This window comes from Delphinus delphis, chromosome 1 (assembly GCF_949987515.2).
Source record: "Delphinus delphis chromosome 1, mDelDel1.2, whole genome shotgun sequence".
NCBI lineage: Eukaryota > Metazoa > Chordata > Mammalia > Artiodactyla > Delphinidae > Delphinus > Delphinus delphis.
Window position 1 is genome coordinate 63,983,778 of NC_082683.1, and position 16,969 is coordinate 64,000,746.

The 16,969-nt window shown below is 34.6% G+C and overlaps 1 protein-coding gene across 1 annotated transcript in view; it reads right to left on the reverse strand.

The window, feature by feature from the left end:
- LRRIQ3 (leucine rich repeats and IQ motif containing 3) overlaps nt 1-16,969 on the reverse strand; it is a 234,601-nt gene that overhangs the window by 208,668 nt on the left and 8,964 nt on the right. Inside the window, exon 3 of the mRNA XM_060005966.1 lies at nt 4,613-4,861. Within this exon, the coding sequence (XP_059861949.1) occupies nt 4,613-4,861 (249 nt within the window). The remainder of the gene's footprint in view (nt 1-4,612; nt 4,862-16,969) is intronic.

A 16,969-nucleotide genomic window follows, 5' to 3' on the forward strand; every position in this document is an offset into this window, starting at 1 on the left:
ATCATCACAATAGATATAGAAAAAGTATTTGACAAAATTCAACATCCACAAAAGACAACCCTCAGAATGGGAGAAAATATTTGCAAATGAAGCAACTGACAAAGGATTAATTTCCAAAATTTACAAACAGCTCATGCAGCTCAATAACAAAAAAAAAAAACAACCCAATCCAAAAATGGACAGAAGACCTAAATAGACATTTCTCCAAAGAAGATATACAGACTGCCAACAAACACATGAAAGAATGTTCAACATCATTAATCATTAGAGAAATGCAAATCAAAACTACAATGAGATATCATCTCACACCAGTCAGAATGGCCATCATCAAAAAATCTAGACACAATAAATGCTGGAGAGGGTGTGGAGAAAAGGAACACTCTTGCACTGCTGGTGGGAATGTGAATTGGTTCAGCCACTGTGGAGCACAGTATGGAGGTTCCTTAAAAAGCTACAAATAGAACTACCATATGACCCAGCAATCCCACTACTGGGCATATACCCTGAGAAAACCAAAATTCAAAAAGAGTCATGTACCACAATGTTCATTGCAGCTCTATTTACAATAGCCCGGAGATGGAAACAACCTAAGTGCCCATCATCGGATGAATGGATTAAGAAGATGTGGCACATATATACAATGGAATATTACTCAGCCATAAAAAGAAATGAAATTGAGCTATTTGTAATGAGGTGGATAGACCTAGAGTCTGTCATACAGAGTGAAGTAGGTCAGAAAGAGAAAAACAAATACCCGATGCTAACACATATATATGGAATTTAAGAAAAAAAAATGTCATGAAGAACCTAGGGGTAAGACAGGAATAAAGACACAGACCTACTGGAGAACGGACTTGAGGATATGGGGAGGGGGAAGGGTGAGCTGTGACAGGGCGAGAGAGAGGCATGGACATATATACACTAACAAACGTAAGGTAGATAGCTAGTGGGAAGCAGCCGCATGGCACAGGGATATCAGCTCGGTGTTTTGTGACCGCCTGGAGGGGTGGGAGGGAGGGAGACGCAAGAGGGAAGAGATGGGAACATATGTATATGTATAACTGATTCACTTTGTTATAAAGCAGAAACTAAAACACCATTGTAAAGCAATTATACCCCAATAAAGATGTTAAAAAAAAATTCAACATCCATTTATGATTAAAACTTTCAACAAGCTGGGTATAGAGGGACTGTACCTCAACATGATAAAGGCTATATCTGACAAGCTCACAGCTGACATCAATCTCAGTGGTGAAAAGATAAAATATTTTCCTCTAAGAGCAAGAGTAAGACAAGGACGCCTGCTCTCACCACTTTTATTCAGCATAGCACTGGAAGCTAGAAGTCCTAGACAGAGCAATTAGGCAAGAAGAAGGAACAAAAGCCAACCAAATTGGAAATGAAAAAGTAAAACTGCCACTTTTTGCAGATTACATTATATACAGGCATACCTCAGAGATTTTGTGTGTTGAGTTCCAGGCCACTGCAATAAAGCAAATATTGCAATAAAGCAAGTCACAAAAATTTTTTGGTTTCCCACTGCATATTAAAGTTGTTTACACTGTACGGTAATCTATTAAGTGTGCAATAGCATTATGTCTAAAAATACCAATGTACATATCTTAAGTAAAAAATACTTTATTGCTAAAAAATGCTAACCATCATCTGATAATGTGAGATTGCCACAGACCTTCAATTTATAAAAAATGCAGTATCTGTGAAGTGCAATAAAATGATGCCCAATAAAATGCAGTATGCCTGTATATGGAAAACCCTAAATACTGCACAAAAATATTTATTAAAACTAATAAATAAAATCAGTAACATTTCAGAATACAAAATCAATACACAAAATTATGTTGACTTTCTACACATTAAGTATTAACTATCAGAAAGAGAAATTAATAAAACAATCCCACTCACAACTGCATCAAAAAGAATAAAATGCCTAGGAATATATTTAACCAAGGATGTGAAAGATATGTACACTGAAAACTATAAGACATATTGAAAAGAAATTGAAGAAGACATAAATAAATTGAAAGATACTCTGTGCTTGTGAATTGCAAGAACTAATATTGTTAAAACGTTGATACTACCCAAAGCAATCTACAGATTCAACACAAGCCATACCAAAATTTCAGTGGCATTTTTCACATAAATAGAACAAATAATCCTAACATTTGTATGAAATTACAGAAAACCTCAAATAGGCAAAATGATCTTGAGAAAGAACAAAGCTGGAGCCCTCACACTTCCTGAATCCAAGGATATTACAAAGCTATAGTAAAAAAAAAAAAAAAAAAAAACAGTATGGTACTGGTATTTAAAAACAAACAAACAAACACATAGGTCAATAGAACAGAAAGATAGCCCAGAAATAAACCAACACATATATGTTCAATTGATTTACAAAAAAGGAACCAAGAGTATACAAGGGAAAAGAAGAGTCTTGTCAATAAATTGTGTTGGGAAAACTGGACAGACACTTGTGAAAGAATGAAACTTGACCACTATCTTATGCTACACACAAAAATTAACTCGAAATGGATTAAAGACTTGAACACAAAATCTGAAACCATAAAACACCTAGAAGAAAACATTGGTGGTAAGCTCCTTGACATGGGTCTTGGCAATATTTTTTTTTGATTTGACACCAAAAGCAAAGGCTAAAAAAACCAAAGCTGAGCAAGTGAGATGATGTCAAACTAAAAAGCTTCTGCACAGTAAAGGAAACCATCAATGAAATGAAAAGGCAACTGGGACTTCCTTGGTGGTCCAGTGCTAAAGAATCCACCTTACAATGCAGGGCACGTGGGTTCGATCCCTGGCCAGGGAACTAAGATCCCACATGCCGCGGGGCAACTAAACCTGCATGCCACAAATACTGAGCTCGCGCACCTCAACTAGAGAGCTTATGTGCCACAAACTACAGGCCCATGTGCTCTGGAGCCCACGTACCACAATGAAAGATCCCACATGCTCAACAAAGATCTCGTGTGCCGCAACCAAAGACCCAACGCAGCCAAAAATAAATAAATCTTACCAAAAAAAAGACAACCTACTGAATGGGGGAAAATATTTGCAAATCATATCTGAGAAGGGGCTAATATCCAAAATACATAAAGAATTCACACAATAGCAAAAACCCAAACAATCCAACTAAAAAATGGGAAGAGGATCTAAGTTAATGTTTTTCCAAAGAAGACATCCAATGGCCAACAGGTACATGAAAAGATACTCAACATCACCAATCATCAGGGAAATGCATATTAAAACCACAAATTCAGTCACCTCAAACCTATTAGAATAGCTATTATCAAAAAGACAAGAAATAACAAGTTGGCAAGGATGAGGAGAAAAGGGAACCATGTGCAGTGTTTGTGCAATTGTAAATTGGTGCAGCCACTATGAAAACAGCAAGGAGGTTCCTCAGAAAATGCAAAATAAAGGGCTTCCCTGGTGGCACAGGGGTTGAGAGTCCACCTGCCAATGCAGGGGACACAGGTTCGTGCCCCGGTCCGGTAAGATCCCACATGCCACAGAGCGGGTAGGCCCTTGAGCCAAGGCCGCTGAGCCTGCGTGTCTGGAGCCTGTGCTCCACAACGGGAGAGACCACAACAGCGTACTGCAATTAAAAAAAAAAAAAAATTCAAAATAAAGCTTCCATATGATCCAGCAATTCTACCTCCAGGAATTTATTTCAAGGAAATGAAAACACCAGCTCAAAAAGACACATACATCCCCATGTTCACTGCACCATTATTTATAATAGCCAAGATGTGGAAGCAAACTAACTGTCTATCTGTAGATGAATAGTAAAGAAAATCTTGTGTGTATACACAGTGGAGTACTGCTGACTCATAAAAAAGAATGAAATCATGCCATTTGAAACAAAATGGTGGATGTTGAGAGCATTATGCAAAACGAAATAAGTCAGACAGAAAAAGACAAGTACCACACGATCTAACTCATGTGGAATTTAAAAAAGCAAACAAACAAAAACCAAACTCTTAGATACAGAGAACTCATTGGTGATTCAAAGACAGAGGGGGTGGGTGAAATGGTGAAGTTGCTGAAAAGATACAAATTTTCAGTTATAAAATAAATGAGTCCTGGGGATATAATATACAGCAGGGTGAGTACAGTTAATAATACTGGATTATATATTTGAAAGTTGCTAAGAAAGCAGATATTAAAAGTTCTCATCACAAGGAAAAAATTGTAACTCTTTGGTGATGGATGTTAACTTGACTTATTGTGATCATTTTGCAATATACACAAATATTGAACCATTGTTTTATACCTGAAATTAATGTAATACTATATGTCAATTATATATCATTAAAAAATTAAGAAGTCAAGAAGCAGTCTTAAGACTATGGATTTAAGAATTAAACCAAATCACATACTGTTGGTCTAGATATTTTAAATAAAAAATGTTTGCTTATACTTAAAATTTTTGTGCTTATATATATTTTTTATTTAGTTTTGAATTGTTTATATTTCACATATAAGACTACCTGGGAGAAATACTGTACATAGATAACATAAGTGCTTATTAAATATCAACTTCATTTATATGCAGATAACTGAAACGGCTATTGCTTACGTGATTTCCATGGAGATCAAGTTTGACTAATTTTATACAACTCTGAAGTGGACGAATATCTGTAATAAAATTGTTTGAGAAGATGCACACTCTAAGAGAGATACAAGATTGAAAACTTTCCATAGATTTTAAATGAAGGCCACTGAACTTCACAAAAACAAAATCTTTTTGATCTTCTATTATATTTTCATTATAGTGACTCCATTCTCTATGATTGGTTAGCTCTTCTGTGACTGTTCCATGAAACATCTAGGAAAAATGGGAAATATTGAACGTTTTTTTTCAACTTTCAAAAATAAATCTATATGAAAAAAATACTTCCTAATAGACAGTGAGAATAAATGGGTAGAAAAGTTAAAATTTTTAAGAATATAATTTCCATAAAACCTTCTATCCCAAAGCATTTTAAATATATAACATGTATATAATTACAACTCAAAAATGTATCATTTCTCTCACCAATGAAATAATCAGTAAAAGGAAGAAAAACTTTCTTTTTCCTGAAATACTTAAAGAACATGAAATTCAGTGAAATAGCTGGGATAAAAACATCACCTCTAGGCAATATAACTAAAACAAACATAGAAAACTATACCCCTCAGACTTCCCCCATGGTGCAGTGGTTAAGAATCTGTCTGACAATGCAGCAGACACAGGTTCGAACCCTGGTCTGTGAGGATCCCACATGCCACAGAGCAACTAGGCCCATGTGCCACAACTACTGAGCCTGCACTCTAGAGCCCGCAAGCCACAACTACTGAGCCCGCATGCTGCAACTACAGAAGCCCATGCTCCGCAACAAGAGAAGCCACCGCAATGAGAAGACCGTGCACCACAGCGAAGAGTAATCCCTGCTTGCCGCAACTAGAGAAAGCCCATATGCAGCAACAAAGACCCAACATAGCCATAAATAAAAAAATAAATTTATTTTTTAGAAAAGAGAAAACTATACCCTAACATACCTTGTATAATAATTTTGGTTAAAAGATGTTGTTAAATAAAGAACAGCATTGAATGATAAATCCCCAAGTTAGGAGAGTGATCATCTTTGTGAGAAAGGCTGATAAATGCAGCTAAATGAAATTAAGGGGCAATAAAGGGCTACAAGGATGATTCAACAATGTAAATCAATCACTGTGATAAACCTCATAAATGGAATGAAGGATAAAAATCATATGATCATATCAATAGATGCAGAAAAATCATTTGAAAAAATTTAACATCCTTAAATAAAAACTCTAAACAAAGTGGGTACAAAAGCACTGCAATTCAGCATAACAGAGGCCATAAATTATAACCCTGCAGCTAATATCATACTCAATGATGAAAGATTGAAAGCTTTCCTCTAAAATCAGGGAAAAGAAAGTGCCCACTCTCACCATTCCTATTCTACACAATACTGGATATCCTAGCTGGAGTAATCAGGCAAGAAAAAGAAATAAAATCAGAAAGGAAGAAGTAAAATTGTCTTTGTTTGCAGATGACTTGATGTTATATACAGAAAATCTTAAAGACTCCATCAAAAAACTGTTAGAACTAATTTAAAAATTCAATAAAGTTGAAGGGCACAAAATCAACATGCAAAACTCAACTGCATTTTATATTTGTTAACAATGAGCTATGTGAAAAAAATAAAGACAATCCCATTATAATAGCATCAAAAATACTCAAGTACTTAGGAATGCATTTAAACAAGGAGGTGAAAGATCTGTACACTGAAAACTGTAAGACATTAATGAAAGGAATTGAAGAAAACAAAAATGATTGGAAAGCTATCTTGTGTTCATGGATTGGAATAGTTAATACTCTTAAAATGTCCATACTACTACTCAAGTCATCTATAGATTCAGTGCAATTCCTATCAAAATTTCAATGACACTTTTCACAGAAATAGGAAAAGCAACTCTAAAATTCATATGGGACCACAAAAAAAAAATAGGAAAAATAATCTTGTGAAAGAACAAAACTGGAGGCCTCATACCTTCTGAATTCAAAACAACATATTACAAAGCTACAGTAATCAAAATAGTATGGTACTAGCATAAAAACTGGCACATAGCTCAAGGCAAAAGAATTGAGAGCCCAGAAATAAACCCATAAATATGCAACAACAATATCTGACAAAAGAACCAAGAATACTCAATAATGAAAGGACAGTATCTTCAAGAAATGGTGTTGAAAAAACTGCCTAAGAATGAAATGTTCACATGCGAAAGAATAAAATTGGACCCCTGCCTTACACCACTCACAAAAATTACTGGATGGGGCTTCCCTGGTGGCGCAGTGGTTGAGAGTCTGCCTGCCGATACAGGGGACACGGGTTCATGCCCCGGTCCGGGAAGATCCCACATGCCGCAGAGCGGCTAGGCCCGTGAGCCATGGCCGCTGAGCCTGCACGTCCAGAGCCTGTGCTCCACAACAGGAAAGACCACAACAGTGAGAGGCCTGCCTACCACAAAAAAAAAAAAAAAATTACTGGAAATGGGTTAAAGACTTAAATGTAAGAGCAGAAACCATAAAACTTCTAGAAGAAAGCTTAGGGGAAAAAAAGTTTCTTTTACATTCATTCATCCTGGTAATGACTTTTTGGATATGACACCAAAAGCAAAGGCAACAAAAGCAAATACCAACAACTGTGGCAACAAACTAAAAAGCTTCTGCACAGCAAAAAAAAAAAAAAATCAAACAATCAACAGAATAAAGAGGAACCTATGGAATGGGAGAAAATATTTTCAAATCATAGATCTGATAAATGGCTAATTTCCAAAATATAAAAGGAACTCATACAAATCAGTAGAAACTGATAATAACAAAAACAACAACCTGATTAAAAATTAGGCTAAGTACCAGAATAGATATTTTTCCAAAGAAGACATATAAATGTCCAACAGATACATCAAAAAGGTGCTCAACAACACTAATCATTAGGAAAATGAAAATCAAAACCACAATGAGCTATCACCTCACACCTTTTAAAATGACTATATTCAAAAAGACAAGATTACGTGTTGACAAAGATGTGGAGAAAAGGGAACCCTTATACACTGTTGGCTGTACCAATGTAAACAGTATAGAGGTACCTTGAAAAATTAAAAGTGGAACTACCATATGACATAGTAATCCCATTTCTGGGTATATATCCCCCCAAAATGAAGTAATTATCTTGAAGAGGTATGTGCATCCCCATGTTCTTTAGTCCCAATGCCTAAGTCATGGAGGGAAACTAAATGTCCACTGACAGATGAATGGCTAAAGAAAATATGGTATCTATTTTATATACACACACACAATGGAATATTATTCAGCCATGAAGAAGAAGGAAACTGCCATTTTCTACAATATAAATGCCACTGGTGGCCAAAATGTGGTGCAAGAAATGGGGAGATGTTGGTTAAAGGGAACAAACTTCCAGTTATAAGATGAACAAGTTCTGGGAATATAATGTACAGCATGGTGACTATAGTTAAAAATACTGTATTGTATACTTAAAAGTTACTAAGAGAGTAGATCCTAAAGGTCCTCAAACACACCGGAAAAAAAAAAAAAAACATAATTATATGTGGTGATAGATGTATTATGAACCTTACCATGGTAATCATTTTTGCAATGTATATATGTATTAAAGTATCATATTATACATATTAAACTTATATAATGTTATATGTCAATTATATCACAATAAACCTGGAAGAAAAGATTTCTAAGTACAAATAATTAGGTATGTCTCATTTAGATTAATATTTGTTGTTAATTCCTTGAAATCCTTCCATTTGAATTCTCTACAACCAATATCCAATGTCCTGCAAAAAAGAATGCACATTCTTTTTTCATTTATTTACACTGTGTAACAAAGCACCCCTAAACCTACTGCCTTAATAAAAACACCATTGATTATTTCTCAGGTCTGTGGCTTAACTTAGTTCAAGTGGGCAGCTCTTTTTCAAGGGATGTTGACTTAATAAGATTCAGTCTTGTGGGGCTCATCCAAACTAACACCTACAAGGTGACTAATTTACATATGTGAAACACTGGCAAGGAGAGCAGGAAGGTAGGTTCAGCTGGAATGCTGGGATATACGGGTCTCTCTCACCATACTATCCCAAGGTCTCTCCATCTACACCAGTACTCACAATGTCATCCTCTCACAGGTCTATTCATGTGTCTCTGTAATAGGGAAGTAAGACTTTCTATATGGTTGACTCAGGGCTCCAAAAAGTATAAACACAGAACCTGTAGGGCCTTCTGAAGGTTTAGGCCCATCTGGCAGAGCTTTACCTCAACCACATTCTATTACTTAGAGGAAGTTATTCTGATTATTTGAACCAGTTTATAATGTAGTTAGAGAAAGAAGAAAATAAAATATAAGTTGTTCTGAGCTTGGTGACCTCAGGCAAGTTATGTATATCCTCAATTTGTTATGTATCCAAATTATGTTCCTCAGTTTCCTCATGTATAAAACATGGATAGTAACAGTATTTGATGGAAATAATTGTTATGAGAACTAAATGAGTTGGCCTGAAGGCTTTAGAACACTGTCTGGCACATAGCAAGCACTGTAAAATGAGTATTACTTAATAAGGCAAATACCTAGCTCAATTAACAACTCAACATAGACTGCCCCTTCAAAAAGTAAGTTAGGGCACTTCTAGTTTCCAGTCCAACATATAAGGAGCTTAGAAGTTGTCACACCATCCTAAAAAGTAAAAGCTGAACAAAATGAAAAAAATCAACACATCTTCTTAGATTCCTCAGAAAAGGGAGGTCACACAGAGAGCCAATACCCCCAAAATCAGAGAGATAGTTAAATGGATATAGAGATTCAGAATGTACAGGAGCAGAAACTCACCAGCAGAGATCTCTGGAGGACCCAGTGCCTCCCAGGTAGGAAATACTGAACTATAACTGACAAGTTACTGCAGGCACAGTGTTGACAACTCTGAGATTAAAAATTCCAGGAAGGCCTAGTCAATGAAGGGACCACCTTGCTTTTGTAAGATTAACATCCAGGAGCTCTAACAGGTCCTCAGGGTGAATACTGGACAAAAATCCACTCATGCTTCCATAGGGGAGAGGAAATAAATAATTTTGAAATACACCAGAGAATTCTGTTCTTAATAAGGCCTGCCCTCAAGAGAAACTATTTAATGGACACTAAACAACTGAGGTTTTATCAGAGCCTAACTGACGTGGGAGAAGAGAAATACTCAACTCCATCTCCCTCTAGCCTTCAATTTGGAGGAAGGGAAACACCCAACTCCAGCCCATTCTTGCTATCTTGCCCACCTAAGAGTAAGGAAAACTAAGAAGCACTTGTGAAATCCACAGCCCAGGGGCACAGGCTCATTAAAAGACTAAGACCTTAATATATAACCATAGAATACTTCTTTTCTACCCACACCTTACCACCACACCACACCAGTATTTTATAAGAGTTCCTTTTACCAGTACATCATTTCTGGCTTTCAACAAAAATTGCAAGGCATACTAAAAGACAAAAAACACAGAGTAAGCATAAGAACCAATATCAGCTATGGCAAAGATGTTGGAAATATCAGACTGGGAATTTAAAACATCTATGATTAAACATGCTAAGCACTTGAATGAAAAAAAGTAAGAACAGATGGACAGTGTAAGGTAGAGAGATAGAATTAAAAAAGAATAAAAAAATAATGCTAGAGATCAAAAATACTATAACAGAAACGATGAATGCCTTTGATGAGCTATTTTAGTAGATTGGACGTGGTTGAGGAAAGAATCTCTGAGTTTGAGAATATGTCAATAGAAACGTCAAAAACTGAAAAGTAAACAGAACAAAGACTGAAAAAAGCAGAACAGAATATCCCAGAACTGTGGGATAACTACAAAAAGTGTTCAATATGCATAATGGAAATATCAGAATGAGAAGAAAGTGATAAAGGAACAAAGGAGCATAAAAAATATTTGAAACAGTAATGATGGTGAAATTCTTCAAATTAATGTTAGATACAACCTACTGATCAAGTAAGCAGAAAACACCAAGCAGGAAAAAGGCCAAAAAAATACAACTAGACATATCGTTTTAATTTCAGAAAATTAAGGATAAAGGAAGAAATATGAAAGATGACATAGGAAGAAAACCTCTTATCTACAAAAAGGGAAAAATAAGAATTATATCTAACTTCCCCTAAGAAACTATGCTAGCAAGAGGAGAGTGGAATAAAGTATTTAAAGTGTTGAGAGGAAAATCCTGCCAACAAAAAAATCTATACCTTGTGAAATGATTCCTCAAAAGTGGATGAGAAAAAAAGACTCTCAGACAAACAAAACTTGAGGAAATTTCTTGTCAGTAGACCAGCCTTAAAAGAAATGTTTAAAATAGTCCTTTAGAGACAAGGAAAATAGTATAGTTCAGAAACTCAGATCTACATAAGAAAAAGGAAGAACACTAGGGCAGGCACAAGTGAAGGTAAAATAAAAATCTTTTATTTTTCTTATTCTTAGTTGATATAACAGGTAAAAGTCTGTTCAAACATTAACAGCAAAAATTTATTTGATTATATATGCACACATATGCTCAGTTGACACTTGAAAAACATGGCTGTGGGTAGGGGTGAAGACCCTTACACAGTTAAAAATCATTTGTCTCTCAGTATCCACAGGGGATTGGTTCCAGGATCCACCACAGATACCAAAGTCCATGGATGCTCAAGTCCCATAGTGAGCCCTCCACAAAACTATCCAAGGTTCTGCATCTGTGGCTTCAACCAGCACAGATTGTGTAGTACTGTATTTATTGAAAAAAAGAAAAACATAGACGTAGACCCAACAGTTCATACCCATGTTGTTTAGAAGTCAACTATATATTTTTGTATAAGTAACTATGCTATGTATAAATTAAATGAATGAGAGCAAGGATACAAGGAACAGGAAGGAAGAATCAGGAATTTTTTTTTATTACAAGATATTTATACTACATACGAAGTAGTATAGTGTTATGTGAGAGTGGATTTGGATTATTGCAATCTCTAGGGAAATGGCTTAAAAAAAGAAGTAAAATAGGTATGCTAAGAAAAGATAGAAAATAGAATCATATACAATGCTCAATTAAAATCACAAAAGGCAGAAAAAAAAGGAAGGCTAAAACTGGTACAAAGAACAAGAGCAATAAATAGAAAAGATTAACAAATACAGATATTAATCCAACTATATAATCACTTTACAGTAAGTCCCCTACATATGAACAAGTTCAGTTCCAAGAATATGTTTGTAAGTCCAATTTGTTCATAAGTCCAACAAAGCTAGCCTAATTACCCAACTAACACAATTGGCTATATAGTACTGTACTGTAATAGGTTTATAATACTTTTCACACAAATAATACATAAAAAACAAACAAAAAATAAAGAAAACATTTTTAACCTTACAGTACAGTACCTTGAAAAGTACAATACTACAGTACAACAGCTGGCATACAGGGGCTGGCATCAAGTGAACAGGCAAGAAGAGTTACTGACTGGATGAGGGAGAGGAGGTGGGAGATGAGGGAGATGAAGGATCGTCAGCAATAGGAGATGGAGGGCAAGCTGCAATTTCACTCACACCTGATGTTGATGGCTCAGGTTCTGGTTCCTTGCTAGATTCAACTCTATCTACCCTTTTGAAAAAATGATCAGGTGATGTCTGGGTAATAGCTCTTTTTTTCTCATCATAGATGACACAGTAGCACTGGATTGCATCCTGAACGGCTGCTGCAACCTTCATGTACCATTCTATGTTCAGGTCCTGTGCCTCAAAAACTAACAGTGCCTCCTCAAACAAAGAAAATCCCCTTGCCATTTCCTGCATCGTGAATCTCTTCAGTGCTTCAGTTACTTCTTCTTCCTCTTGTCTCTCTTCGTCCTTTCTCTGGGACTCCAGTTCTATCAGGTCTTCACTAGTAAGCTCCTCGTGTTGCACAGCAAGGAGTTCAATGAAGTCATCTTCTTGCAGATCTAGCTCGAAATAAAGATACTGTACTCTATACAACACTGTAAAGTACACAAAGCACTACCACTTGTAGAGGATGCACGCACGTGACAGTGTATGCCAGACACACAAACTAACTTACGTGATTGGACATGTGAACACACGTTTGCACCTATGAAAGTTTGCAACTTGAAGGTTCGTATGTAGGGGACTTAATGTAAATATATCAATAGTCTAAGCATCAAAACAAAGACAGAGTGGATCAAAGTTAGAGTGGATCAAAAACTAGCCCAACCATATGTTGTCTACAGGAAAGCCACTTTATACATAAAGATTCACAAAGAATAAAGGTAAAGTGATTGAGGTGAATCTTAAAACATTCAAAGAAAAATTAATATGAATTCTTCTCAAATTCTTCCAAAATAAAGAAGATGAGGGAACATTCTGAAACTCATTTTATGAGGCCAGAATCACCCTCATACCTAAACAAAACAAAGATATCACAAAAAAAGAAGATTACAGGGCAATTTCCTTGATGAACACAGATGCAAAAATCCTCAACAAAATATTATCAAACAGAATTGAACAATGCCTTAAAAGGATCATACACCATAATTAGGTGAGACTTATTCCAGAGAAGCAGGAATGGTTCAACATCCACAAATCAGTCAATGTGATATACCACATTAACAAAATGAACAAGAAAAATCATACGATCATCTCAACAGATGCAGAAAAAGCATTTGACAAAATTCAACATCTCTTTATGATAAAAACTCTCAACAAACTAGGTGTAGAGGGAACATGCCTCAACATAATAAAGTTCATATGTGACAAGCCCACAGCTAACCTCATACTCAATGGTGAAAAGCTGAAAGGTTTCCCTCTAAGATTAGAAACAAGACAAGAATGCCCAGTCTCACTTTTATTCATCATAGTACTGGAAGTCTTAATCAGAACAATAAGGCAGGTATAGGAGATAAAAGGCATTAAAATTGGAAAGGAAGAAGTAAAACTGTCACCATTTGTAAATGACAACATATTACATATAGAAAACCGTAAGGACTTCACACACAAAAAAAAAAACTGTTAGAACTAATAAAATCAATAACATTACAGAATACAGAATCAATACACAAAAATCTGATGCATTTTTACACATTAATAATGACTTATCAGAAACAGAGTTAAGAAAACAATCCCATTTACAATTGCACAAAAAAGAAAAAAAATACCTCAGAATAAATTTAACCAAGGAGGTAAAAACACCTGTACACTGCAAACTACAACACACTAATGAAAGAAACTGAAGAAGGCACAAATAAATTGAAAGCTATTATGTGTTCATGGAGTGCAAGAATTAACATTGTTAAAATGGCCATACTACTCAAAGTAGATTCAATGCAAACCCTATCAAAATCCCAATGGCATTTTTCACAGAAATAGAACAAACAATCCTAATATTTGTATGAAACCATGGAAGACCCCAAAAGCCAAAAAAATCTTGAGAAAAAGGAACAAAGCTGGAGCCACCACATTCCCTGACTTCAAACTATATTACAAAGCTATAGTAATCAAAACAGTATGGTATCAGCATTAAAAACAAACATATAGATCAATGAAACAGAGTAGACAGTCCAGAAATAAAACCACACATATATGGTCAATTGATTTACAAGAAAGAACCAAATAATATATAATGGGGGAAAAAAATTCTCTTCAATAAATGGTGATGAGAAAACTGTACAGACACATGGCAAAGAATGAAACTTGACTGCTATCTTAAATCATACAAAAATTAACTCAAAATGGATTAAAGACTTGAAAGTAAAAACTGAAATCATATAACTCCTTGAAGAACATATAGGTGGTAGACTCCTTGACATTGGTGACAGTATTTGTATCTGACACCAAAAGCAAATACAACAAAAGCAAACATAAACAAGTGGAAATACATCAAACTAAAAATATTCTGTACATCAAAGGAAATCATCAATAAAATAAAAAGGCAACCTACTGGGTATTTGCAAATCATATATCTGATGAGGGATTAATAGTCAAAATATATAATCACACAACTCAACAGCAAAAATGATAATCCAACTAAAAAGTGGGCTGAGGATTTGAATAGACATTTTTCCAAAGAAGACACAGAGTTGGCTAACAGGTACATTAAAAGGTACTCAACACAACCAATCACCAGGGAAATGTAAATCAAAACCACAATGAGGTATCACCTCGCACTCATTAGAATGGCTATCATCAAAAAGGAAATAACAAGTATTGGCAAGAATGTGGAGAAAAGGGAACCCTTGTGCACTGCAGGTAGAAATGTAAATTGGTACAACCACTATGGAAAACAGTATGGAGTTTCCTCAAAAAACTAAAAATAGAACTACCATATGATCTACTTCTGGGTACTTATCTGGAGAAAACAAAAACACTAACTTGAAAAGATACCTGGACCCCCATGTTCATTGTAGCATTACTTACAATAGCCAAGACATGGAAATAGTCTATGTGTTTTGTGATGAATGAATGGATAAAGAAGATGTGATGTGTGTGTGTGTGTGTGTGTGTATACACACAATGGAATATTATTCAACTATAAAAATGAATGAAATTTGTCATTTGTGAGAACATGAAAGGACCTTGAGGGCATTATGCTAAGTGAACTAAGTCAGAGAAAGACAAATACTGTATGATCGCAGTTATTCATGGAATCTTAAAAAAAAAAAAAAAAAACAGGAAGCCCATAAAAACAGATAACAGATTGGTGGTTCCTGTAGGTGGGTAGTGGGGGTTTGGCAAATTGGGTGAAGGGTTCAAAAGGTACTAATTTCCAGTTATAAAATAAATAAGTCATAGGGAGGTAATGTACAGCATGGTGACTGTAGTTAATAATACTCTATTTCATATTTGAAAGTGGCTAATAGAGTAGATCTTAAAAGTTCTCTTCAAAAGCAAAAAGTATTTTGCATGGTATGGTGACGGATGTTAACTAAACTTACCGTGGTGATCCTTTCTCAATATATACAAATATTAAATCATTACGTATTACATCTGAAACTAATATATGTCAATTGTACCTCACTTAATACTACAATTGATAGCTCCTCCTCTACCTACCTAAAAGCCTGCTTGTGGAGTGCTGCTAATTTTAAATATGACCATTAAAGAGGAATCCTTTCGTTCCTTTTAGACTCCAATAATTTTACAATTACTTTGTGAAATGTATATAAAAGTATATTATTAAGTTCAAATAATAATATAAAGTTCAAAAGGCAAATTTAGTTTAAGTACAGCAACACATTAGAGAAAGCATCAGGGCTCCAATTACAGTTTCAAAGAAGTTCTAGGCTTAAAAAGAAATCAGTATCAAATGAACTTATTTACAAAACAGAAATAGACCCACAGACATAGAAAACAAACTTATGGTTACCAAAGGGGGAAGGGGTGGGGGAGGGATAAATTGGGAGGTTGGAATTAACATATACACACTACTATATATAAAATAGATAATCAACAAGGACCTGCTATATAGCACAGGGAACTAGACTCACTATTTTGTAATAACCTATAGGGCGGAAAAGAATCTGAAAAAGAATATATCTGAATCACTGTACTGTACACCTGAAACTAACACAATATTGTAAATCAACTATATTTCAATAAAAAATATATAAGTGTGTATGTGTGTGTATATATATATATCAGTAAATCTTTCGTTAGTTTGTATTGACTGTAACACTAACTTTAAAATTATCATATATTATTAATCATACTATAAAAACCATGTTTTTATAAAATACAATGTACATCAATTATAAATCTCATCTTTGTTCCCAAATTTTTCCATTTAAAAAACTAGTGGTAAATACACATAGCAACTGTAAGTGCTTATGATTAATGAATATCTAAGTTAAATGTTGAAAAGTAAAAACTCTTTATTCTGTGTATTTAATTTCAAATGAATATATAAAAAATATTTAAAATATTTTTCAAAGAAATGCTTTGTAACTGTGTCAATGACCTTTAGATATCATACCCATCCACTGGAATTTTAGATACCAATAATATAAGTACATTATTTTAAGTTAAAAGTGTATTAAAGTATAATATTAGTTTTGATGATCTATGTTGCAGTACCTTATTTTGTAAACATTAGTTATGACACTATAAATAAGTGGAATGCCAGACAATGGACTCTAGAATTATCATATAAGCTGATATGAAAAATAAAATCATATAAAAGGAAAAAAAGTTTTTTTGAAAAGCAAACTGTAAGGATTATAATTAGTAATATTTTATATCTATTGTGGCTGCAAACTACTTTAGTATGTCTGCAATAGACTGAAATCCATAATATATACAGTAATTATAATTTTAAAATACTTTTTATTTGGCCATTAA